This window comes from Cyclopterus lumpus, chromosome 6 (genome assembly GCF_009769545.1).
Source record: "Cyclopterus lumpus isolate fCycLum1 chromosome 6, fCycLum1.pri, whole genome shotgun sequence".
Lineage (NCBI taxonomy): Eukaryota > Metazoa > Chordata > Actinopteri > Perciformes > Cyclopteridae > Cyclopterus > Cyclopterus lumpus.
The window spans coordinates 3,008,444-3,035,000 of NC_046971.1; the positions used below are offsets into that span (position 1 = coordinate 3,008,444).

The following is a 26,557-nucleotide window of genomic DNA, read 5'->3' on the forward strand; positions in this document are numbered from 1 at the left end:
CCCTCGATCCAAGCAGACCGCTACAGCACGAAGATGGCGTCGGAGGGAGCCAGCGGAGAGCAGCCTCCTCCGGTACAAACACTGGCAACGGCCGCGCTGGGAAGCGTCGACACGGTAAGACACGAGCGCCTCAAGGGGAACGCGAGGAGATAAAGAGGGGTAGTGTTTTAAAACATGTCGGTGGCGCAGAGGGAGTCGCGTTGGGATTGAAGGGGAGAGGAAGCGGTGCGCATCTATTGAAGCAACAGCGGTGGCCAGTGTGCAGAGCCTCGCGACAATGTCTGGTGGAGCAAAGCCTCAAATACGGAGGGGGGGGGGGGGGGGCGGCGAGCGACACGACTCAGACACGCGACTCCAAAACAAACCGACGCGCAGAATATGATGTTTTATTGCGTCTTTATATTTAAAGTGAATTCTTTTGTTCGCCTCCGCCGGCTGTGTTTTTTTTTTTTGGGGGGGGGCACTTCCCTCCGCCGCCGGAACGTGTGTGTGTGGGGGGGGAGAGAGAGAGAACCCGTCGCCCGGTTGGAGCTCCGATCACCGGGTATCTACCCGGTGATCGGAGCACTGGAACAGACCCCCGGGAGCCGTGCACGCTGCTGCGGGAGACTTTAATTTTTTTGTTGGGCTTGGTTTGATTTCTTCTCCCTGAAATCCGGTTTTCTTTTTCTTTCTTTTTTTTTCTCCATTTTTTTTCCTTCTTCTTCCACACCGAGCCTGGAGAGATGCAAAGTGGCATGAATATATAAAAAAAAAGGAGGTTATTTTAAAAGTGGTCCTCCACCAATCAGTCCCACATGATCCCCTGCAGGCTTCTATAGGTTGTTGAGCAGCTTTTTCTTGTTTACACACACACACACACACACACACACACACACACACACACAGTTGTGATTTGTCACAGGTTCACATCCCTCTGTGCAGGTTGATCAATCTGTTGCACCCCCACCCCCAACCCCCCCTCCGGCATGCGACCTGCCACACTGCTGTTACCCACCCCGGCAACTTAATGTGAAATGTTTTATTAAACCTGAAGTACCACATCCAGTACAATACCCCCCGACCCCCCCCCCCCCCATACTTCTTTGGATGTTGGCTGCTGTAACAGTAAGCCACGGGTCCCTGAGGTGAGTGGGTGGTAGTGTGGGTGTTGAGAGGGGGGGGGGGGGTTGAGCAGTGAGCTGGGGAGATGTGGGAGAAGAGCTGCAGGGGGGCCTGCTCACCAGACACCTTTTCTAAATTTGTCTTAATTTCAGTGACTCAGCTGGCATAGCTGGGAGTACCGTGTCAGCCTGCCCCCCCCCCCCCCCCCCCCCCCCCCACACCTTCTGAGCGCCCCGAGGCCACTTTATACATGTAGCATTGAGGTGAACAGGTGCTCCGGAGACATGGGAGCCGGGCAGCCTCCTCAGCTCGCCCCGTCGCTCTCGCCAGCACACTCTTCCTCCAGCGAGTGAGGGGGTCCGCCTCCATGACACCCCCCTGGCCCCCCCCAACCTCCCCCCACTCCCATCATGCCTGCGGTGGTTAAATAAAGCACTTTGCTCTTTGCTCACCCCTGTCAGACTCTCTGCTGTTCGCCCGAGGTGGGGGAAGTTTCTTGTTTTGTGAGGACTCTGAAGGACCGGCCCCCCTGTGGTCCAGAGAGGGGTCAGAGGTCAATGAGGGGCACTCTTGACGGTCACCTCCCACCCGTTTACCATAATACATGTCGGTGTGGCACGTACCGAAAAGTGAAGCCAATGCTGTAGTGTCTTATAACCTGCATTCTCTCTCCTGACCAGCACGGGGCGACTCCTCTGGTTGTATAGAAGTCTATCCTTCATGTGTTAAAGCTGCATTCTCTCTCCTGACCACCAGGGGGCGACTCCTCTGGTTGTATAGAAGTCTATGCTTCATGTGTTAAAGCTGCATTCTCTCTCCTGACCACCAGGGGGCGACTCCTCTGGTTGTATAGAAGTCTATCCTTCATGTGTTAAAGCTGCATTCTCTCTACTGACCACCAGGGGGCGACTCCTCTGGTTGTATAGAAGTCTATGCTTCATGTGTTAAAGCTGCATTCTCTCTACTGACCAACAGGGGGTGACTCCTCTGGTTGTATAGAAGTCTATCCTTCATGTGTTAAAGCTGCATTCTCTCTCCTGACCACCAGGGGGCGACTCCTCTGGTTGTATAGAAGTCTATGCTTCATGTGTTAAAGCTGCATTCTCTCTCTTGACCACCAGGGGACGACTCCTCTGGTTGTATAGAAGTCTATGCTTCATGTGTTAAAGCTGCATTCTCTCTCCTGACCACCAGGGGGCGACTCCTCTGGTTGTATAGAAGTCTATGCTTCATGTGTTAAAGCTGCATTCTCTCTCCTGACCACCACATCGCAGAACTCAAAACGTCCACAAACCAACAAATCCTCACGACGACTACGTCCAATTCTTAAATACAGTCTATGGTCCCGGTGAAGTTAAAGGAAAACGTATAACAAAGCTTATTAAATAGATAATGATTTTTTTTTTTTTTTTAAAGTTGCGACATCTCGAGCCCCAGAAACACGACCAGTCGGACGATTGAGACGTTTACTCGGTTTGCCGTTCAATGGCTGCAAGTCGCTAAAGGCTAAAATAAGCTACCTGTAACTCAAAGCCGTCTCGTCACCTGTTGTTGGCGGAGAAGGCCCAAACAGTTTTAGCCTCAATTAAAGTTCACGTCCCTCGTTCCTACAACCTGAAAATGAGATGAGCTGCGGAAATGGATGCAATGTGAATTGAATGCATCTGACGGATTCAATTAATAGCCGGCGGCACCGTCTGCTGAAGGCCCTGAACCATTAAGTTGAGCAGAATAAAACGTTGAAGTTCTAGATTCTATCGTTCATGTGAAGTAAAGAAAAAAAGACAGTTTTCAGTCCTGCATTGGTGTGACAGAGTGATGCGTCTCTTCGTTCGCAGACAATCTTTGACTGAATACAGACACCAGCTGCACAGAGAGAACCTTTTCATTTTTGGCCTTTCATAGAATTCATAATTATAATCATCTACAGCTGAGCGAGGGAAATGGATGCGCAGGGGGACGAGTGCATATATGAAATGTTTATCAACCAAAATATATACAATGCCAAAAGTTTTTACAATGGATAACTTGGTGTCTTCACTGACTTGTTTTAAGTCAAATTAGTTTAATTGTCGGACCGCGCGTGTTCGCGATGGATGATAACCAGCTCTCTTTAAGTCCTGGCAGTGACTATTGTGTGAGTGGTTATGTGGGACACGCTGCCATGTCGGAGCAGTGCCATCAACGCGATCATGCTGCAATGTCATCGCTTCTCCGACCTGACAACAAAATCAAGTCTGTGCTCTCACACAAGAGGAGCGTTTCAAATTACCCTGTAAACAAGTTGGACAGGTCACCAGGGAAGATTAAGTGTGATTGTACGATCTATTACAGGGTCTCTAAGCCCAAATTACAAAGACTCTAACCATGCAAAATGTGCCCGTCACGATAAATACTTTCTTTTTTGTTGTTGTTGATTTATTATCCCAGAAATAATTGCGATAAGTTATGGTCTTGTCATTTTAAGACCATTTAATGCCACTGATGTATAATGCTAATATAATAGCGTAATAATGCAAGGGCACCGTTTTAGAGACCAATGAACTTTTAATTCGTAAAGATATTGTGACATTGGAATTGGGATGTCGATAGCATAAAAAAGATTGCGATCATGTCCATATATCGTTACGATAAGTCGTCAGTGTAAAAATGATCGAGATCATGTCCATGTATTGTACGATAAGTCGTTATCGTAAAAAAGATTGAGATCATGTCCATGTATCGTACGATAAGTCGTTATCGTAAAAAAGATCGAGATCATGTCCATGTATCGTACGATAAGTCGTTATCGTAAAAAAGATCGAGATCATGTCCATGTATCATACGATAAGTCGTTAGCGTAAAAAAGATTGCGATCATGTATCGTACGTTAAGTCGTTAGCGTAAAAAAGATCGAGATCATGTCCATGTATCGTTACGATAAGTCATTAGCATATAAAAGATCACGATCATGTCCATATATCGTACGATAAGTCGTTAGCGTAAAAAAAGATTGCGATCATGTATCGTACGATAAGTCGTTAGCGTAAAAAAGATCGAGATCATGTCCATGTATCGTTACGATAAGTCATTAGCATATAAAAGATCACGATCATGTCCATATATCGTACGATAAGTCGTTAGCGTAAAAAAAGATTGCGATCATGTATCGTACGATAAGTCGTTAGCGTATAAAAGATCGAGATCATGTCCATGTATCGTTACGATAAGTCATTAGCATATAAAAGATCACGATCATCTCCATATATCGTACGATAAGTCGTTAGCGTAAAAAAGATCGAGATCATGTCCATGTATCGTTACGATAAGTCATTAGCACATAAAAGATCACGATCATGTCCATATATCGTACGATAAGTCGTTAGCGTAATAAAAGATTGCGATCATGTATCGTACGATAAGTCGTTAGCGTAAAAAAGATCGAGATCATGTCCATGTATCGTTACGATAAGTCATTAGCATATAAAAGATCACGATCATGTCCATATATCGTACGATAAGTCGTTAGCGTAAAAAAAGATTGCGATCATGTATCGTACGATAAGTCGTTAGCGTAAAAAAGATCGAGATCATGTCCATGTATCGTTACGATAAGTCATTAGCATATAAAAGATCACGATCATGTCCATATATCGTACGATAAGTCGTTAGCGTAAAAAAAGATTGCGATCATGTATCGTACGATAAGTCGTTAGCGTAAAAAAGATCGAGATCATGTCCACAACGATAAGTTGTTAGCAACGCTCTGGCCCCCTTTATTTTATCATATGGATTTCACTCACCTAGGTTTTTAATGAGTGAGTGCAAAAGGTCCCTGAACACAACAGTTTGAACGCTGTGCTCTGGAATGCCGACTAACCAGACGCTAATGTGACGTCCAGGGCTGTGACCAGCCCCCCCCCCCCCCCCCCCCCCCCCACCCTCCCCCCCCTCAAATCACGACATCATGAGAGAAACTTCCTCTTGGTTTGTTGTTGAATTTAACACCAATCTCCTGTCACATTTCTGAGGTTTGAAGTTAGTTACTAAACTAATTCCTGTCATTTTCTTTTTCTGCTGTAACTGTAAAATACATTAAAAAAATATTGCAATTAACAAAAAAAACATTTAGAACAGCCCCTTTTAGAGTTTTATGTTACTATAGTGTACATTAGGCACATTAGGCTGGAACTAACAATTCTTTGATTAATATACAAATTATCTTTCTTGAATAATCCCTAATAACTCTGTTATTCTCTAATAACTGTCCAAAACCTTCCAGAAAACGGAGCAAATCGTCACATTTCCGAAGTTTTCTTTGTGTTTTCTTCTTTAAAAATGACTTTCACTCAACTGATCGTTAATAATATTAGTTGATTGAATTCAAGTTTTCTTAACTCTTAATATGCAAACTGTCCACACACACTGATGAAATGAAGTTGTTGCAATAGAAGGATTCATACAACTCAAATAAAATGTGTGAGGCATTTGCAGGAATGGAGAAAAAAAAATCAAGTTTTTTTTTTTTGTTGCATTTTAGTAAACCCACAAAATCCACAGCGACGTCTGGTTCTATAAACATTTACATTTTTATAACACAGACAATGTGATTCCCAGTCGGAAGAAATAAAAAAAGAAGGGGAAGCCCAATTAGCCTCCTCTGCAGCCGCTGACCACGTCGGTGCTTAATGAGCGAGCTAAACGTAATTAGGCCCCAACGGCTGCGAGGTAGCACGGGACATGCAGCCTCATTTAAGGGGCTGCTCCTAACGAGACCGGGTGGGGACCCGGAGTAAGTGGCGCATTCGTCATACAAGCAACACAAAGCGAGTTGTCAGATCTGGAAACTTATTAAATGGGCTCCGGTCGACATTCATGGTCCCCAGAGGACGATCCAAATGAGCCGCCGCCTGTTACACATGTCCACCGGACTCTTCTGGAAAATGTGGAGACTTTTCTCCAATCGTCGCTGTGATTGGAGAGAAATGTTTAACGGACTAACGGAAACATTCTGTGCTCCCGCGTTAGCACGTATAGGAACGCTAAGCTAACATGCTAATGGTTAGCATGCCCGAACATCAGTGGTGGAAAGAAGTATTTTGATTCAATACTGAAGTACAAGTTGCAAGACTTAATGAAAATGCAGGTTGTTGACGGTTAAACATTGTATTAAAAATAAGTGTGTGTGTACATATACAATTCCTACATGCTGCATATAGACATGTACTGTATGCATATACTGCACACCTTTTCATTATGTATTTCTTTGCACTATTTATATTGTTTACAACTTAAAGAAACAGTCTAAAACTTTGAATTTCATGCCGGTTGATCTTCTGGACTGCCCCCCCCCCCCCACCTTATTGGCTCAGCTTTTCCTTTTATTTGTTCTAAAGCTATCTCTGCGTAAGTCCATTGAGAGAAATGCTAAAAAAAAGAGTCAAACTCCCCGTGTGTGTGTGCACGTACTTAGAGCAGTAATCCCCGACATGAGGACCGACGAGGTGATTGCATTGTGAGACACTGACGTTTGTGTGTGTGTGTGTGTGTTTGTCCATCCTGTGTTGCAGAAATGTGAGTTCAACATGGATAACCTGAGCAAGCCAGAGCTGCTCACCCTGCTGAGTATCATGGAGGGGGAGCTGGAGGCCCGCGACCTGGTCATAGAGGCCCTGAGGGTGAGTCCGGACAACACACACACACACACACATTCCCGTGCTCATTAGCTCGGCCTACGCCGCCTGTCGGGTCCGATCCGGCGCTGCCCGTTTCCGGAGCTTGAGATGAGAGGATAAGCTGCCGATTGTGGCCCAGAAATTGAGTTTGGGGAATCGCCTGTTTTAATGAGCGATGAATGGTCACGAACGCTGCTCGATGAATGCGGTATCACGAGATCTGAGTCCGTGGTCACCCCCCCCCCCTCCCCCGACCCCTCAAAGAAATGTGCACAACACTGCTGTGATCGCCATGAAAGACACTGCGGTTTCTTTGTTTGCTTAGTAATTACCCGCTGATAGGCAGTGTCTCTGTCTAATTGCCTTTGTTAAATGAGAGCTGGCTGAGCGACTGGTTAGCACTTCCTGCCAGGAAAACGTGATCAAATCCTCGTGTCCACCCAGCACCACCTGCTTTAACCATCGGTAATAAACAGACGGCTGAGGCCACCGGTTCTGCCTCCCCGGTGTTCCTCAGTGACTATTGAGAGCCGATTTAGGCGCTGCTTGAGTACAATGTTAAATAGGTTTCTATTTGCATACACGGTGAACCTTTCTCAGTGGCGTCTCCAGGCGAACGATGCTGAACTATGAGCTCGCTGCTACTTTGAGGAGGGAAAGTTAGTCTTTCTGCTTTTTAATTTGATGGTAAAACAGAAGCTGAGCAACGGACATCGATTTTGTTCTTTTCTGAACGAGTGATTTGAAGAAGCCGATGTAATCCTTGGTCCAATGCCAATCTCCGAACATCAGAAACTCCTTTGGTAGCGCACACCAGGATTTAGGACATCACAAGAGCTTCCAGTGGTCTCGCATGGAAAACCAGTTCATAACCAGTGTATAGCCAGTAAAACCCAACTAAAAGGAGCTGTATTTAGCATCCTGACCATTAATATAGCAGCAAAACAACTATTATCCATGTAAAGATGTCGTGAAATAACTGTAGGCTCCGTTAGCATCGTTGGCGCCGTTAGCCGAGTTATTTCATACCAAACGCTCGCATGCCTTCCTCTCTCTCTCTCTCTCTTCTCTCTCTCTCTTCTCTCTCTCTCTCTCTCTCTCTCTCTCTCTTTGTATTTAGGTCAGGATCGGCAACTCAGTTTGTCCGCGCTCTACTTTCTAAGGCTGTCCTGCTCAGGCTTATATTCTTCTGGCAATGTGCCAGAAAAGTAATTTGAACTTCCTGCTCTTGTCTTTTTGTTCGGGTCTGTCATTTTAGGACGGTCCGTGGCCCAATGTGACCTCGTCCTCGGTCTCTTTGTGGTTCGGGTATTGGTTTGTTTTTGTGTACCTCACCGTCACTTTGTTCATGCGTTATGCGGACGTTAAGAACCCACCACCTCCCCTGTGGATGCATATCCTATCCAGGTTTCAATAAAATAAGTCTCCTCTCTCCTACAATACACAAAGAGCCTGTTTGTTCTGTCGTAGATAGATAGTCTTCTACTGGACGGGGATGTCCGGTAGAAAGGGAGACGGAGGAAGGCAGGAGGAGGAACCGGGAGAAGTGATAACGAGTTTAGAAAGATGCAATTCAGAGAGGAAGAGAGTGATAAATGGAGGCCTGATGTCACCCCTGAGAGGTTAGAGCCAACTCCCTCCATCCACTCGCTTTCCAGTCCTCTATCCAAACCCAACCAACCCCCTACCCCCAAACTTTCGGAAGAACAACTCCATTTGGGCCGCAAGCTGCAGGGCGACCAAAGTCACTGCACAATCAAAGCACAAACCAAGATAACCAGCCGTATTGGTCAATATTTCCGGAAGCACCTTGCAGGGGCACCGTTACAGAGCTACACAGTGCCCCCCCACACTACCAATCCCCCCGCCGTTCACTGCTCCCCACGCCAAAAGCTTCCACGTCTTGGCACCACCACCATCGTTATTAAGAGGCTTTTGGTGCCGCAGATTAATAAGCGTGTGGCTGAGCCGCCGTATCGGGTTTCATCCTGGAGGAAAAGAAAAGAGGCAGATTAGCCGAAACGTCAGCGATGCCGCATGATGGCCAGCGGCGGCTCCACAAGTCACCCATTCTTCACGGCTTTTAAAACATTTTAATTTATTTTTAAAAACAAACGTTCACAAAGACACAAAGTCTCAAGCCTCTTCAGTGCTGATGAAGGTCTCCAGTGGTTACACTGGTTAAACACTGTTTTTTAGTCACCTTTTATATTTTGAGTAATTACGACGCAATGCAGTTTGGCTTCAGTTTAATAATGAACCTGTACACACACACACACACACACACATCATGTTCTGATATTCAACTATCACCAATGCAACAGGTAGAACTTGTATTTATTTTGGGTTGCACATTTCTTTCTTCCTATTTTTTTTATATTCTTGGCCTATATGGAGGCCAAGAAGTGGTTGCCAATGGGCAAACTGGTGGAAACCCACACTGTCGAGCCCTGAGCTCCTTTTTTTTTTTTAAATGGTATTTTCAAAGACCCTCTGCGGTTCCCACGCCGGCAAGAAGTACGTTGCCGGCGTGCCACATTGTTGCCGTAAAACTGAATCTTTCTCAACTTCCCCCGCGAGTAATGGTGTGAGGCGCCGCCGTGTGTTTCGGAGGTTTGATTCCCGGTGAATGGCATCCGGTTGCGTCCCTGTCAACATAGTTGCTTCTGAAGGGGTGATGAAGTACTCTTAACTGTATTACACACATATTACACTTAACTGTATTACACACATATTACACATATTACACTTAACTGTATTACACACATATTACACATATTACTCTTAACTGTATTACACACATATTACACTTAACTGTATTACACACATATTACACTTAACTGTATTACACACATATTACACATATTACTCTTAACTGTATTACACACATATTACACATATTACTCTTAACTGTATTACACACATATTACACATATTACTCTTAACTGTATTACACACATATTACACTTAACTGTATTACACACATATTACACTTAACTGTATTACACACATATTACACATATTACTCTTAACTGTATTACACACATATTACACTTAACTGTATTACACACATATTACACTTAACTGTATTACACACATATTACACATATTACTCTTAACTGTATTACACACATATTACACTTAACTGTATTACACACATATTACACTTAACTGTATTACACACATATTACTCTTAACTGTATTACACACATATTACTCTTAACTGTATTACACACATATTACACTTAACTGTATTACACACATATTACACATATTACACTTAACTGTATTACACACATATTACACTTAACTGTATTACACACATATTACACATATTACACTTAACTGTATTACACACATATTACACTTAACTGTATTACACACATATTACACATATTAGTCTTAACTGTATTACACACATATTACACATATTACTCTTAACTGTATTACACACATATTACACATATTACACTTAACTGTATTACACACATATTACACTTAACTGTATTACACACATATTACACTTAACTGTATTACACACATTAATCTTACGTGTAATATGCGTGTAATACAGTTATTACTCTTAACTGTATTACACACATATTACACACATATTACACTTAACTGTATTACACTCATATTACACTTAACTATATTACACACATATTACACATATTAGACCTTGAGGTATTTCAAGAACGTTTATTGTGCATAATAAAACCAGAAAGAAGATGAACACGATTCTCTTTGCTCGGCGACTCACCTGCTCGCTTGCAGAGGACGTGCTCGTGCTGCCACCTCTTACAACCTTCCGGATGATTTGCGTGTTATCGTCTTCTGATGGTTAAAGTCAGACTTAAAACAAACAAAAAACTGAATCATGTCGTTGCACCGGTTTTACGAACTCCTCCTCCTCCTCGGGTGTTTCTTCGTTTCCAAACAGAGCAGCGTGGGCTTCTCCAGACGATCGATTTTTATTACTGGATTTAAAAAAAAAAAATGTCATACCTGTGTATTAATACTTCATGCCTTTTTTTTATATCTTCCACCCTCACGGTTTTCGCCGGAGTATAAAGTATAAAGGTGAATAAAGTAAAGGTGTCCCCGTCAGGGTTGGTGGTACCTGAATAAACCATAAACAAATGGGTTTTCTCTGTTACAATGACTCTCTTCTTGAGGTGGGTTGGGGGTGGTCGGCATTTCTGCTCAGCGTGTTGGTGGTAGAGGTGGTGATGGTAGAGGTGGTGATGGTAGAGGTGGTGGTTGCGGTGATGGTAGAGGTGGTGATGGTAGAGGTGGTGGTTGCGGTGATGGTAGAGGTGGCGGTGGTGATGGTAGAGGTGGTGGTGGTGATGGTAGAGGTGGTGGTGATGGTAGAGGTGGTGATGGTAGAGGTGGCGGTGATGGTAGAGGTGGTGGTGATGGTAGAGGTGGCGGTGGTGATGGTAGAGGTGGTGATGGTAGAGGTGGCGGTGATGGTAGTGGTGGTGATGGTAGAGGTGGTGGTGATGGTAGAGGTGGTGGTGATGGTAGAGGTGGTGGTGATGGTAGAGGTGGTGGTGGTGGTGGTGGTGATGGTAGAGGTGGCGGTGATGGTAGAGGTGGTGGTGATGGTAGAGGTGGCGGTGATGGTAGAGGTGGTAATGGTAGAGGTGGTGGTGAGGTGGTGGTGATGGTAGAGGTGGTGGTGATGGTGATGGTAGAGGTGGTGGTGGTGGTGATGGTAGAGGTGGCGGTGATGGTAGAGGTGGTGATGGTAGAGGTGGCGGTGATGGTGATGGTAGAGGTGGTGGTGGTGGTGGTGGTGATGGTAGAGGTGGCGGTGATGGTAGAGGTGGTGGTGATGGTAGAGGTGGTGGTGAGGTGGTGGTGATGGTAGAGGTGGTGGTGATGGTGATGGTAGAGGTGGTGGTGGTGGTGGTGGTGATGGTAGAGGTGGCGGTGATGGTAGAGGTGGTGGTGATGGTAGAGGTGGTAATGGTAGAGGTGGTGGTGAGGTGGTGGTGATGGTAGAGGTGGTGGTGATGGTGATGGTAGAGGTGGTGGTGGTGGTGGTGGTGATGGTAGAGGTGGCGGTGATGGTAGAGGTGGTGATGGTAGAGGTGGCGGTGATGGTGATGGTAGAGGTGGTGGTGGTGGTGGTGGTGATGGTAGAGGTGGCGGTGATGGTAGAGGTGGTGGTGATGGTAGAGGTGGTGGTGAGGTGGTGGTGATGGTAGAGGTGGTGGTGATGGTGATGGTAGAGGTGGTGGTGGTGGTGGTGGTGATGGTAGAGGTGGCGGTGATGGTAGAGGTGGTGATGGTAGAGGTGGCGGTGATGGTGATGGTAGAGGTGGTGGTGGTGGTGGTGGTGGTGGTGATGGTAGAGGTGGCGGTGATAGTAGAGGTGGTGGTGATGGTAGAGGTGGTGGTGATGGTGATGGTAGAGGTGGTGGTGGTGGTGGTGGTGATGGTAGAGGTGGCGGTGATGGTAGAGGTGGTGATGGTAGAGGTGGCGGTGATGGTAGAGGTGGTGGTGATGGTAGAGGTGGCGGTGATGGTAGAGGTGGCGGTGATGGTAGAGGTGGTGATGGTAGAGGTGGCAGTGATGGTAGAGGTGGTGATGGTAGAGGTGGCGGTGATGGTAGAGGTGGCGGTGATGGTAGAGGTGGTGGTGGTGGTGATGGTAGAGGTGGCGGTGATGGTAGAGGTGGCGGTGATGGTAGAGGTGGTGGTGGTGGTGATGGTAGAGGTGGTGGTGATGGTAGAGGTGGTGGCGGTGATAGTAGAGGTGGTGGTGGTTTTGGTAGAGGTGGTGGTGGTGGTGATGGTAGAGCTGGTGGTGGTGGTGATGGTAGAGGTGGCGGTGGTGGGATGACCCGCCATCTGACTCGGGCCGCGGTCAGCGTTGGCGACGAGCCATCCTCTTTTCTCCAGCGTCATGTTCTCTCCGTCCATTGAAGCTATTTCAGGCATGCCCTGTTGCTGGGCTTTTTCTAGCAACACACACACACACACACTAAGCAATGTCTCCTTTCTTTTTGTTCCCGTAAATCTTTTCATGTATTGATCTCTGTCCTCTCCTTCGGCCCGGCTTTCCTTTTCGCTTCTCCGTTTCACGCCTCCTCGTCTTATCTCCTCAGACAGACGGCTTCATTATGCGGCTTCATTAGTCACCATTCACCACTTGTTCCCTAAATCCTTCCGAGTTGCTACCTGATGAAATGGAACTGAGAAAGTGTTTCCTCTGTCAGTGTGTTGGTGCGAAGGCAGTTTGCCCAAAGTAAATCTCTACCGTCACACATTTTTGGGAAAGATAATTGGGGTTTTGGATCAACATCTGTAGACGGGCTGATTTGGCAAAATTCAGTTGGAGCGAGCGAGACGAGGCTTTTGTCTACACACACACACACACACACACACAAGCCAATCAGCATCCGGCTCAGATCGCTACCTAGCAACCAGACCCCCTAACCCGGACCCTCCTTCACAAGCTCCCAGGCTCGTGTTTCACTGACATGACACTTAGGAATGAGGGTAAAAAAACTCCACCAACAATCAACCCCCCACCCCCCACACACACATACACACACACACCCCATCTCAAGGGAAGTGGTACAACCCGTCTGTGGAAGTCTCTGGAGAGCCTGTTTCTTATGACAGACACCCCCCCCCCCCTTTTTTTTTTTGGAGGGGTGGTTTTTGAAGTGCTGTCAGTCAATGCAGGAGACGGGAGCTCTCCCATGAGGTGGAGGACTCTCACAGTTGAAAGAGCATGTCTGAGTGTGTGTGTGTGTGTGTATGCATACATAACACACGTCGGGCTGCAACTACAGTATTGTTTTTCATATATATAATTTTTTTTTTTTTGCTCCTTCAAATTGCATTTGACATTCATAGTTTTTAAATGATTCCCTGAAAGGCTTTTGGGGCGGGGCCACAGAATGATTGACAGGTTTGCCACCTGAGCCGCGTACGACGCCTCTACATCACCCCTCCCCTCCGCAGTCCAAATATGGTCATTTTCGTTCACTGGTTGCAAAATAAGATGGCGACGGCCAAAACGCCGAACTCGAGGCTTCAAAACGACCGAACCAACGGGTGTTGTCATGACAACGAGGTCCACTTCTTGACTAAATGTCTCTACTACTACTAAATTACTGGCATCATATATTATATTATATATATTTTGAATGAAGAAATAGACTATGAACCATATTATTTATGATTTCTGTCTTTATTGGGCCTGCACGCCGGGCTTTAAATATGTCTGTTATTGTAATGTGCTCCTTGTAATTGTCATGTCAGGTGTAATCCATCTGTTTGTGGTCGAAAACCCGCCGCCATTTTTAAACCAGTAACACGGCCGACTGGAAAAAGCCTTTTACATAATTCTTTTACAGCGTTGTTCCATCTTTAAGAGCTTCTTTACTGCTTGACCTCTAAATGTTTTATTTAAACATATTTAAATGTATTCTGGACGGTCTTCTTCTTTCAGTGAGTTCGGTTGAATGTAATGCGTGTCTGTGTGTGTGTGTGTGTGTGTGTGTGTGTGTGTGTGTGTGTGTGTGTGTTAGTGTGTGTGTGTTCACTGTGTGTGTCCTGTGTACGCAACAAATCTTCCCTGTGAAACGGAGCTACTGGGGAAGTGTTCATGAAGTAGGTCAAAGCATCTCTCTCTCTCTCTCTCTCTCTGACAGTACCCCCCCCCCCCCCCCCCCCCCTCCCCCTCTTTATATAGACCTATATTTCACTCCTCAGCCTCTCTTCGTTCTCTACATAATTATGTAACTCGTTCGGTGGAGGCTTTTATCTAAAGTGTCTCGCAGTGCCGCAGCCCCCCAGCAGGGAATCGAACCGGCGACCCCCCCCTCCCCCCCTCCTCTCTCTCTCTCTCTCTCTCTCGTTCCTTATTGGAGAGTTATTGTCGTACATTAAATATCGTGTTGATTTCGATGTCCGTCATTCTGCTCCTCTGGGTTCCGTCTTCACACTTTTTTTTTTAATGTCTTTCATACGCAAGAGTTTCATAAAGTAGTCAAACATCTCCCTGTTCTACTTAACCTCTCTCTCTCTCTCTCTCTCTCTCTCTCTCTCTCTCTCTCTCTCTCTCTCTCTCTCGGTCTGTTGATTTGATGACATGACAGGCTGAGAGCGCTATGAACACACACACACACACACACACACACACACGTCAGCTCCACGTGACGGTGATATAAAACAGAAGGAGTTAACTCGTCTTTCCTGATCCTCTAGGAAGGAGTAAAAAAACCTTCTGAGCACGTGTTGAGTGTGAAGCACAGGCTTCTATACAACCAGAGGAGTCGCCCCCTGGTGGTCAGGAGAGATAATGCAGCTTTAACACATGAAGCATAGGCTTCTATACAACCAGAGGAGTCGCCCCCTGGTGGTCAGGAGAGAGAATGCAGCTTTAACACATGAAGCATAGGCTTCTATACAACCAGAGGAGTCGCCCCCTGGTGGTCAGGAGAGTGAATGCAGTTTTAACACGTGAAGCATAGACTTCTATACAACCAGAGGAGTCGCCCCCTGGTGGTCAGGAGAGAGAATGCAGTTTTAACACGTGAAGCATAGACTTCTATACAACCAGAGGAGTCGCCCCCTGGTGGTCAGGAGAGAGAATGCAGCTTGTATTGCTCAATGCCGATGCCTTTTTGTTTGAGCCACATCTGGTACGAGGTGTGCATTGTTGCATTGTCACTGAGAAACAAACGGATAAAAATAACTCACTAAACCTGTTACACACACACACACACACACACACACACACACACACACACACACACACACACACACACACACACACATACGTGTAATAGTGTGGGTGTTCAGCTGGAGCAGACAGAGAGAGCAGAGAGACCCTGTTTCATCTATTCTCGTTATTACTCTACATAATATCTGGGGTCACCTCTCTATCTCTCTCTCTCTCTCTCTCTCTCTCTCTCTCTCTCTCTCTCTCTCTCTCTCTCTCTCTCTCTCTCTCTCTCTCTCTTCAGCTCCTGCTCCGCATGTTGAAAGTTTAATTTGTAGGGAATCTCTGGATTGGTTTACGGCACAAGGCAGGAAGTGGGAGGCCTTTCTTTCAAAGTAAAGTTCAGCTCAAGCAGCCGCAACTTTGGAACCGTGTACCGTGTGTGTGTGTGTGTGTGTGTGTGTGTGTGACAGAAAGATGGCGACTTGAGTCTCGGCGTGTGTGAAATGACGGGGAGGAGGCGTGTGTGAGCGGAGGAGACGCTCTCATCTAAATGTGAAAGAACGACTCATTTCCAAAATGGAGGCCAAGGCGTCCGTGGAGGGTTAATTAGTGGGATGAAGCCGAGTCCCCACAGGAGGAGAGACGGGTCGCTCGGCCTGACGTCATTTGACCTAACAATAAGTAATAATAATTAAAAAAAGACCCTTTGAAAGCCAGTGCAGAACACAGTCTGGAGGTTTCAGCCATTAATCCATCAAACCTCCCGACGGCTCGTCTCTCTGTCGGCTTCACAGTAATGCGTTGTGAGCAAAAGCAATTAAAGGTACACGCATTCAGCAGCAGCTACAGCTCTCCTCCTCTTCCTCCTCCTCTTCCTCCTCCTCCTCCTCTTCCTCCTTCTCTTCCTCCTCCTCCTCTTCCTCCTCCTCTTCCTCCTTCTCTTCCTCCTCCTCTTCCTCCTTCTCTTCCTCCTCCTCCTCTTCCGCCTCCTCTTCCTCCTTCTCTTCCTCCTCCTCTTCCTCCTCCTCCTCTTCCTCCTCCTCCTCGTCCTCCTCTTCTGCCTCCTCTTCCGCCTCCTCTTCCTCCTTCTCTTGCTCCTTCTCTTCCTCCTCCTTGTCCTCCTCTTCCTCCTCCTCTTCCTCCTTCTCTTCCTCCTCCTCTTCCGCCTCCTCTTCCTCCTCCTCTTCCTCCTTCTCTTCCGCCTCCTCTTCCTCCTCCTCTTCCTCCTTCTCTTCCTCCTCCTCTTCCTCCTCCTCTTCCTCCTCTTCCTCCTCCTCTTCCTCCTCTTCCTCCTTCTCTTCCTCCTCCTCATCCTCCTCTTCCTCCTCCTCTTCCGCCTCCTCTTCCTCCTCCTCTTCCGCCTCCTCGTCCGCCTCTTCCTCCTCCTCGTCCGCCTCTTCCTCCTCCTCTTCCGCCTCCTCGTCCGCCTCTTCCTCCTCCTCGTCCGCCTCTTCCTCCTCCTCGTCCTCCTCCTCTTCCTCCTTCTCTTCCTCCTCCTCCTCCTCCTCGTCCTCCTCCTCCTCCTCGTCCTCCTCCTCCTCTTGCTCCTCCTCCTCTTCCTCGTCCTCGTCCTCGTCCTGTTGCCCCGTTCTTCTCCGGGGCAACAACAACCCCCCCCGTCTCCACTTTAATGTTCACTCTGCTCGGGGTGAAGCAGAGTGCTCTGCCCCGGGGAGGGGAATGGAGGGGGGGGGGGGGGGGGGGGAGTAAAGTGCTGTCGAGTGTGGGGGGGGGGGAGTTCGGCTCTGACAGCCGGCGCTTTGTCTGGACGTGGAGTTCAGGAACACCGGCCGCTCTGTCCTCCTCAAATCGGCAGAAAAATGAGTTTCCATTGCGGAGAGAGAGAGAAAATAAATGGACTCTGATGATTGTTTATGAACAAAATATCCGGTCGAGCGATATTTTTAGTGCCTTTACGAATCTAATGGAGTGATTGGAGATATGTCGTCACTTTCCCATAGACTTCTATGCAAAAGTCACCTTTTTTAAGTCTGTTTCTTCTTCTTCTTCTTCTTTGAGGCCCCGTCTGTTGCGTCCAGCTCGTTCCACTAATTAGTTCGTCCTCAGCCTGGATGACGACTCGGCCAGATCCTGACACGGATTAGAGGGCGTCCCGCCACTTTCACACCAGAGGGGGGGGGGGGGGCGCCCGGCTCCATCCTGCAGAAACGAGGGTTTTAACGCGCTCATCGTCCGCTGTAGCCGAGCGGTGGAGGAGATTGAAGCAGCTTGATCCTAAAGACGAGATGAACGGCGACAGACAGAAATGTATTTTTTTTTTAAAACACGTAAAGACGCTCGTTGGGAAACGTGCACGTTGTGGGTCGGATGAAATGATCTGCGTGTCGATTATTAATTAAAGCCCTCATTTTTAATGGAGCAGGAAGAGCACAGGATTGGAGCCGAAATTATAATTTATTAATTTTTTTTATGGAATAAAATAATAATCCACCAATCGATTAAAGTAAAACTTCCTTGCAGTAAATGCAACTTAAAAAAATAAAAAATAACATCCATTCAAACACCCAGATTTGATCAAATTGTCCTTGGCCTTCGTCGTCTTTATGGGATGCCCTGGGATGAGCGTGAGACGATTGGTTTAAGTCGGGTTTAACTCTAACTCTAGTCTGGCTTTGTGGGGCCTTCGGTTTTATTGCCTCGGCTGCTTTGTAAACTCTGTTTTTAAAGGTGCTGCATGAATATAGTTATCATTATATCTAAGGAGGCCTGTCAATCACAGTAATCCCCGCCCCTAAAGCATCCCCCTGCTTTATGGTCTGTTTGACATGGACCATAACTTACTAAATGAACATCACGCTGTATTGAAGAAGACCATAAACTCATGTTTACCGAGGGAATGAATCACGTGAGGAGCTGAAACGTCTTTAATGGTAAAACTGGGACGTTTTTGACCTTCTTTTCTCTCTCTTTTTTTTTACGCGGTTGGAAAGTCTCCTCCTCTCCGGCCCGGCGTCCTTCTGTCGGCTCCCTCGGGCCGATCAATAATGGCATCGGTCGAGATTTATCTTTCCCCGAGCGTGTGCCATTTTCTGAGCGGGCCGGAGGGGGGGGGGGGCGTTGTGATGCAGACGGGGTGCAAAGAAGTGAAGGACGAGGAGGAGGGGGGGTTGACCAACACTGATTAACGAAATGTGATTTCAGTCTTTATCTCGTTCCTTTTTTTTTTCTTTTCTTCTGCGACTTGTTGCTCACTGGCCGTCATAAAGGATCCGCTCTCTCTCTCTTCATTATACCGCGATGATGACCTCTATTGGTTTCTTCCACATCTTCTTCTTTGCCTTCATGCCCTTCTTCTTCCTGCACGGTCGGGTTAAAGTTAAAGGAGACGGCGTTACTGGGATTTAGTGACATCTAGTGGCGCGGAGGCAGATTGCAACCGACTGAATCTAATCGTTTTCTCACATTTTCCACTCGGATGATTCAATTCAATGTTTCCAGCTTCTGACATTTTTCTCCGATTTTCTGTCAAAGTAAACTTCAGACTTTTTTTCACCCCACTGTCAGTGGAGGCGGTGAACTCGGTGCCGTGTGCACAACCTTTTTTCCTTTTTGAAGAGCTATAAAAAGAGTTTGCTTGTGCATTTCGTCTCCTGGACCGGCTGCTGACAAACAACTTCCTGCCTGTTGGTTTTCTGTCTATATTTGTTTTTGTTTGTCATAGTTGTGTGTCAGAGAGTGTGTGTGTGTGTGTGTGTGTGTGTGTGTGTGTGTGTGTGTGTGTGTGTGTGTGTGTGTGTGTGGTCAGGTGTCCAGAGTTGCTGAGCTCTGTGATTTTGAACTGATGTATAATATCAGAGGAGCTGTTGGAGACGAGCCCTCTGGCTGTACCTCGCCCTTTCTTCTTCTTCTTTTTATCTCTGTGTGTATCCATGCTAGCAGGAGCCTGTGTGTGTGTGTGTGTGTGTGTGTGTGTGTGTGTGTGTGTGTGTCCATGTCCATGCTAGCAGGAGCCAGTGTGTGTGTGTGTGTGTGTGTCTGTGTGTGTGTGTGTGTGTGTGTGTATGTCCATACTAGCAGGAGCCATCGTGTGTGTGTGTGTGTGTGTGTGTTGTGTGTGTATGTCCATGCTAGCAGGAGCCATCGTGTGTGTGTTTTCCAGCATGGGGTTAAATCAGCCGGATATAAAGTGCTGACACATATTTTAATAAGAAAAATAGATATGCATGCACATGACTGCAGCACAGTCTCTGACACACACACACACACACACACACACACACACACACACACAGTGAGAGTAATAAACACACTTGCGGCCCTATCGGATGTTGGGGGGATTTTTGTGTTGCTGCCCACGGGGACTATGAGGTTTAATCAGGCAGCAGGCGAGTGTGTTGGTTTACTGTGGCATTAAGGATAAAAATAGGCTGCAAGGAGCTGACACACACACACACACACACACACACACACAGCTGCAAGGCATGCTGTGTGTGTGTGTGTGCGTGCATGAACTAAAATGTGTGTTTGCTGTGAGGCGTTTGCCTCAGTATGTTTTGTTTGAAGTTTTCATTCTTGCATTTTATTTTTAAAAACAAAATGTGCATATAGCTAAGGGATTGTGTGTGTGTGTGTGTGTGTGTGTGTGTGTGTGTGTGTTGAGGGCTTTTTAGGCTCTATTTTACTCTGTATAAATGTGTGTGTGTGTGTGAGAATTATAAACAATGGCGTCGCGGCTGTATTCACGCCCAGGTGACGCTCTCTCTTGAGCGTTGATGTAGCAGGTAAAACAAACCGCTTGCTTGTCGCCGTGGCGACCGACCGAACAAAAAGGACCCAGACTTTTTAAAAGCTGGGCGTCATTCTGTGGTTATTTTAGGCGTCACTTTTTTATTTTAAATTACAGCCTCTCCGATATGCTCATGGATCAATCTCATGTCCGGGTGCGTTTAGCCTAGCTTAGCATAAGAAGCCTGGAAGCCCGCCTCCAAAAACACGTCTGCTGACATGTTTTAAGCTCACGGAAATGACAAGTTGTGTTGTGTTGGACAGCGCCAGGCTAGCCGTCTCCCTCCGCTTCCAGGCTTTATGCTAAGCTAAACCCAAAAATAATTCCTCTTATGCCGAGGAGGTGGAGGAGCGATTGGCCGGCGTCCAGCGGTGATCCTCAGGAGAGAGAAAGAGAGACTTCACATCACATGAGGATTATTTATTATTAGGCATGTGTGTGTGCGTGTGCGCGTACGTACGTACGTACGTGTGTGTGTGTGTGTGTGCGTACGTACGTGTGTGTACAGTATCTGGGGCTTCATCAAACTGTCAGCTGGGCTCATTAAACATGAGTGGAGAAAGCTGTGTGTGGAATTCTGGGTAAAAGAAGAAAAAACATCACTTCGCCTCCAGTCTGCACGGTGACACATTAACAGTAGTGTGTGTGTGTGTGTGTGTGTGTGTGTGTGTGTGTGTGTGTGTGTGTGTGCGTTTGCTCTTCTAAAAATGATACGGCAGTTTCACATATCACTTATGGAAAGACGTATCAATAAAAAATGATGGAGCCTTAAATGTTGCACATTTCACAAGTAAATCGGAAACAAAAATATTACTGTGATTAGAGATTATTTTCATGATCCGTTCACAATTATCTCGAATTAATGTAACTGCACTATCAGGGTCTAGTCCACAGCGGACTGGACTCTGCAGGATCAGGGTCTAGACCACGGATCTGGGTCACAGAAGCGGCCCGCCTTCTCTCTGGTGGTCTGGAGGTCGTGAAGAGACATAAATGAGCTAAATGGATTATTTTCATAACCAGTTTAAAGTTCCGGGAGCTGCCGTTGTGTGGGTTGGTTATGTAAGAGTGGCCTCTGGCCCCTCCCCCATGTCAGAGTGATGTCAGCTCTGTGCTGACAGCGTCGACGCCTCGAGGGCAACTCAATGACCCCCCCCCCCCCCACCACCCCTCCCCCACCACCACCCGACAACCACAGAGATAAGTGAGTGATGGCGTGTGGAATCGCTTCCTTTTGGTCGTCCTGCAGAGACGTGAAGCCACAAGCATCCACTAAGGTTTTAGTTCCTACAGTAATACTTATTTTTACAGTAACATTTTCTTCAGGATTTCTGTCCTGAACCAGTCTCAGCGTAGTCCCGATCCTCTATAAGACCTACATCAGTAAACTAGACCACCAGAGAGAAGATGGTCCGGTTTCAATAGAGTCCTTCTTAAAGCTCCCCATCGGAGCCACCGGGTCGGATTCTGTTGAAAACCAGATGACGTCATGCAGGTTCACCAGAACCTCCTTCAGCCCAGACTCCAGTCCACCGTGGGTTTGGGTTAGGGTTCACCAGAGTAGCTCAGACGGACTGCCAGACATAAAGGCCTTAAAGATGCAACAATAAGTAGATTTATTGTTGTGGGGGTGATATCTTTTTATTTTCAAGACCAAACCACCTATTCTGAAAACTTCCCTGTTCTGACTCAAAAAGTTACTCAACAATTAATAAATTAATCGGATAAAAAAACCGACTCATGAAACGGAGTGAATTCCCCAACTTGTTCTGTTCTGGGTGATGATGAATAAAAAGAAAGGTCAACACGTTGCGTAACCAGAGGAAGGAACTACTTTCTTCCTCTCCGGCACCTCTCTGCGGTTCCCTTTTTATCTCCGGCTAATTCATTCTGCTCCTCCTCCTCCTCCTCCTCCTCCTCCTCCTCCTCCTCCTCCTCGTGCCGGAGCTCAGCTTCTCTTTGTCAAATCAAATCTTTTTCGCTCATATTGATCCCTCCAGCAGAGTGAAATCCCACGTGACTGCAGGTCATCGGGTGTCAGATTCTCTCTCTCTCTCTCTCTCTCTCTCTCTGTCTCTCGGCCTGCTGGGATGGATATCTGACTCAGTGTTACTGTAGCCAGCAGCCATCATCACTCTGCATACTGATTTAGATTTATGTTGTGCATGTTTCTTCATGTAAAGGATCCCATTTCAACGTGCTTACTGTACGTGTTATTATGATGATCGTCAACCAAATGTCAATATATATATATATATATATATATATATATATATATATATATATAAAAATAAATGTCAAATTATCCATTTTATCATGTACAGTTTATGATAATACCAAAAGCACCTGTCCTTCTAATTGCTGGTTATGATGCAAGTGCTTGCGTTGGGCGTCTTTTATTCGATGTGGATGCTTCAGTTGCTGCACTTAGTCTCTGGTATTCCCTCTTCTTGGTTGCACTGGTTTTAGGCTTAGATAAATAGATAGTGCAGTTAGGTAGGTAGGCAGGAAGCGAGGCAGGCAAGTAGGGAGGCAGGAGGTTGGTGTGGTGGTTGGGTAGGTAGATGGTTGGATGGTTGAGTAGGTGGTGGGTAGGTGGGTAGGTGGTTGTGTAGGTAGATGGTTAGGTAGGTGGTAGGTAGGTGGTTGGTTTGTTGGGTAGGTAAGTGGTTGGGTAGGTATATGGTTGGTTGGGTAGTTAGATGGTTGGTAGGTCGTTGGTTGGTTGTGTAGGTAGGTGGTTGGATGGTTGTGTAGGTAGGTGGTTGGTTGGGTAGGTAGATGGTAGGTAGGTGGTTGGATGGTTGTGTAGGTAGGTGGTTGGTTGGGTAGGTAGATGGTAGGTAGGTGGTTGGATGGTTGTGTAGGTAGGTGGTTGGTAGGTGGTTGGATGGTTGTGTAGGTAGGTGGTTGGATGGTTGTGTAGGTAGGTGGTTGGTTGGGTATGTAGATGGTAGGTAGGTGGTTGGTAGGTGGTTGGTTGGTTGTGTAGGTAGGTCGTTGGTTGGTTGTGTAGGTAGGTGGTTGGATGGTAGGTGGTTGGATGGTTGTGTAGGTAGGTGGTTGGATGGTTGGGTAGGTAGGTGGTTGGTTGGTTGTGTAGGTAGGTGGTTGGTTGGTTGTGTAGGTAGGTGGTTGGTTGGTTGTGTAGGTAGGTGGTTGGATGGTTGTGTAGGTAGGTGGTTGGTTGGTTGGGTAGGTAGGTGGTTGGTTGTGTAGGTAGGTGGTTGGTAGGTGGTTGGATGGTTGTGTAGGTAGGTGGTTGGATGGTTGTGTAGGTAGGTGGTTGGTTGGTTGTGTATGTAGGTGGTTGGTTGGTTGTGTAGGTAGGTGGTTGGTTGTTTGTGGAGGTAGGTGGTTGGTTGGTTGTGTAGGTAGGTGGTTGGTTGGTTGTGTAGGTAGGTGGTTGGATGGTTGTGTAGGTAGGTGGTTGGTTGGGTAGGTAGATGGTTGGTAGGTGGTTGGATGGTTGTGTAGGTAGGTGGTTGGATGGTTGTGTATGTAGGTGGTTGGTTGTTTGTGGAGGTAGGTGGTTGGTTGGGTAGGTAGGTGGTTGGTTGTTTGTGGAGGTAGGTGGTTGGATGGTTGTGTAGGTAGGTGGTTGGTTGTTTGTGGAGGTAGGTGGTTGGTTGTTTGTGTAGGTAGGTGGTTGGTTGTTTGTGTAGGTAGGTGGTTGGATGGTTGTGTAGGTAGGTGGTTGGTTGGGTAGGTAGATGGTTGGTAGGTGGTTGGATGGTTGTGTAGGTAGGTGGTTGGATGGTTGTGTAGGTAGGTGGTTGGATGGTTGTGTAGGTAGGTGGTTGGATGGTTGTGTAGGTAGGTGGTTGGTTGGTTGTGTAGGTAGGTGGTTGGTTGGTTGGGTAGGTAGGTGGTTGGATGGTTGTGTAGGTAGGTGGTTGGTTGGTTGGGTAGGTAGGAAGGTGATTGGTGGCCTTGTTGGTTGGTGGGTGGGTCAGTAGGTAGTCAGAGGCTGAAACGGATGAGTCAACTACCTACCTATGTGGTTAATGTCGGACCTGAGGCAACGTCATCGCTGCTTTGAATAAGTTTCCTTTAAAGAAGCGTTGATCTACCACTCAAACTTTTGACAACTAAACCAAATCGTCTGTTTTTAACTTTTTTTTAATCAAATAGTGAAAAAGGGTAGTATGAAAAAGAACAGACAATTAAATTCATTTTACAGTTAAATTCGGCGTACCCTCTACGTCGGTGCTGAATTTACAGACGTCCGCTTTTCCTCGAGCTTTCCTTCACCCACGCACACACTCGCTGTTCAACTGGAGGCTTTCTGTGCGCCGTGACTTCAGTCTCGTGGTTGCAGCTGCTGACCTTTTTGAGCTCCAGTCTTCACCGTTCGAGCCGGAGGCGCCACCGCGCCACCTCCTAAGTGACTGAGGTTGGGTTCATGTTCCGCGCTTTATGGGGTTTAAACGTCCAGCGAACGCGGCTTAATTGGTGCGAGTGCATGTGTGTGAATGACAGATGGGCCTCGGGATCATCTCCATGCTCCCCCGGGGGGGGGGGGGGGGGCATCTCGAGGGACCGTCCACCCCGTGCTGACACACACACACACACACACACACACACAGTCTCGGCTCCTCTCTCGTCGCTGTTTGTCTCCGCTCTGACCCAGAGAGGCGGCTCGAGAGCGGAGTCAACGAGGAGGCACCTCGGGAGCGAAGCGCTAATCAGGTCGCTCATCATGCAGAGAAACACTTTGAAGGAAAAGCTGGAGGCAAAAGCAGAAGTCTGTGAATTCGGCACAAAAATAGAAAGTACGCTGAGTTTAATGGTGTATTGTGAAACCTCCAAACCTTGTAAATAACTTTTGGAACGGAGGATTCTCCGGAGGACGTAGACCCAGTTTCAAAGGCACCGCTTCAACTTTTTATTGTATTATTAGTTGTATTCATTGGTCTAAAATCCGACTGCGAGCTTCTGTATCGTTCTACAATCGTTTCATGTCAATCAAATAGTTATGAGAACGCTGCGGTTGGGGGAAAAATTGTTTATTTGGCTTTTAGTAGAAGTGATTGTGCCCTTTTGTTTGTTATTGTTCTTCCATATGCCGGGAGAATGCAGGTTTTTGCATTTTTATGAGATAGGAAGTGAGATTTGGGGTGGTTTCGATGTCTTATTGCGTCCATATTGTTGTATTTAGCGTTTAACTTGGCTTGTAACTAATTATTAACCGTGTCTATCACTTCAATGAATTATATATATATGAAAAAAGTTATGAATCCTCACCATCGAGAAGAAATTGTGGTAATTTTTTCTTTTTTGGAACGTCCGTTAACTTTCTGGCGTTGTCCTCGTCCTTAATGGATTGGAATGAAGTGTCCTTGATTTGAACCTCGGTAGTCACCTATAAAACACACACACACACACACACACACACACACACACACACACACACACACACACACACACACACACAATCGGCTGCTGGCAGACTGAAGCAGGGAACTGATGAAGAGTGTCCGTTTGGAACCAGACCCCTATTACAGAGAGCGTCTCATCAGAGTTTTTATTTATTAAAACACTTTTCTTTCTCCATCTAGTTTCCTAATGGGTGTGTGTGGGGTCGACGTCATGCTCCATAAAGAGCAACGTATATTTATTGTGCGCTCTGTAGTGTGTGTGTGTGTGTGTGTGTGTTCTTTTGGGTCTCGGAGCTGGATATTGGCAGGCGGCCACTGACTTGACATTCAGTCATGAATGGAGTCCGATGGAGACGCTTTGGAGGGCCTCTTCTTCTGGTCCTCTGGGCTTCAACTCTCATCTGTCCTACGCTTCCCCCCCTCCCCACCCCACCCCCCCCCCCCCCCCCCCCCCCCCTACGGAGTGCAGCATGCCTGTAAAGGTTGAGGCTAATAATACTGAGGTCTCACACCACGGCTGCACTTGTAAATACTATAGTATTACTGTTGTCAATGCAATACCCGGCCTGCAGTAAGCAGTGGGTAAACATCTCATTTAAACCTTATTAACCCTGAAATGTCTGAGCCAATGAAATGTAAGGTTTAGTGTTCCATGGCGTCTGGTTAGCGAGGGCAATGCAGCTATCCTTGAATATACATAGACTTCTATACAACCAGAGGAGTCGCCCCCTGGTGGTCAGTAGAGAGAATGCAACTTTAACACATGAAGCATAGACTTCTATACAACCAGAGGAGTCGCCCCCTGGTGGTCATGAGAGAGAATGCAGTTTTAACACATGAAGCATAGACTTCTATACAACCAGAGGAGTCGCCCCCTGGTGGTCAGGAGAGAGAATGCAGCTTTAACACATGAAGCATAGACTTCTATACAACCAGAGGAGTCACCCCCTGGTGGTCAGTAGAGAGAATGCAGCTT

General features: G+C 46.8%; 1 protein-coding gene across 1 annotated transcript in view; it reads left to right on the forward strand.

Annotated features, from left to right (window-relative positions):
- The window catches only part of cttnbp2 (cortactin binding protein 2), a 58,379-nt gene continuing 31,822 nt past the window's right edge, over window positions 1-26,557 (forward strand). Inside the window, exons 1-2 of the mRNA XM_034536121.1 lie at window positions 1-114; window positions 6,654-6,761. Of these exons, the coding sequence (XP_034392012.1) occupies window positions 34-114; window positions 6,654-6,761 (189 nt within the window). The 5' untranslated portion in view covers window positions 1-33. The remainder of the gene's footprint in view (window positions 115-6,653; window positions 6,762-26,557) is intronic.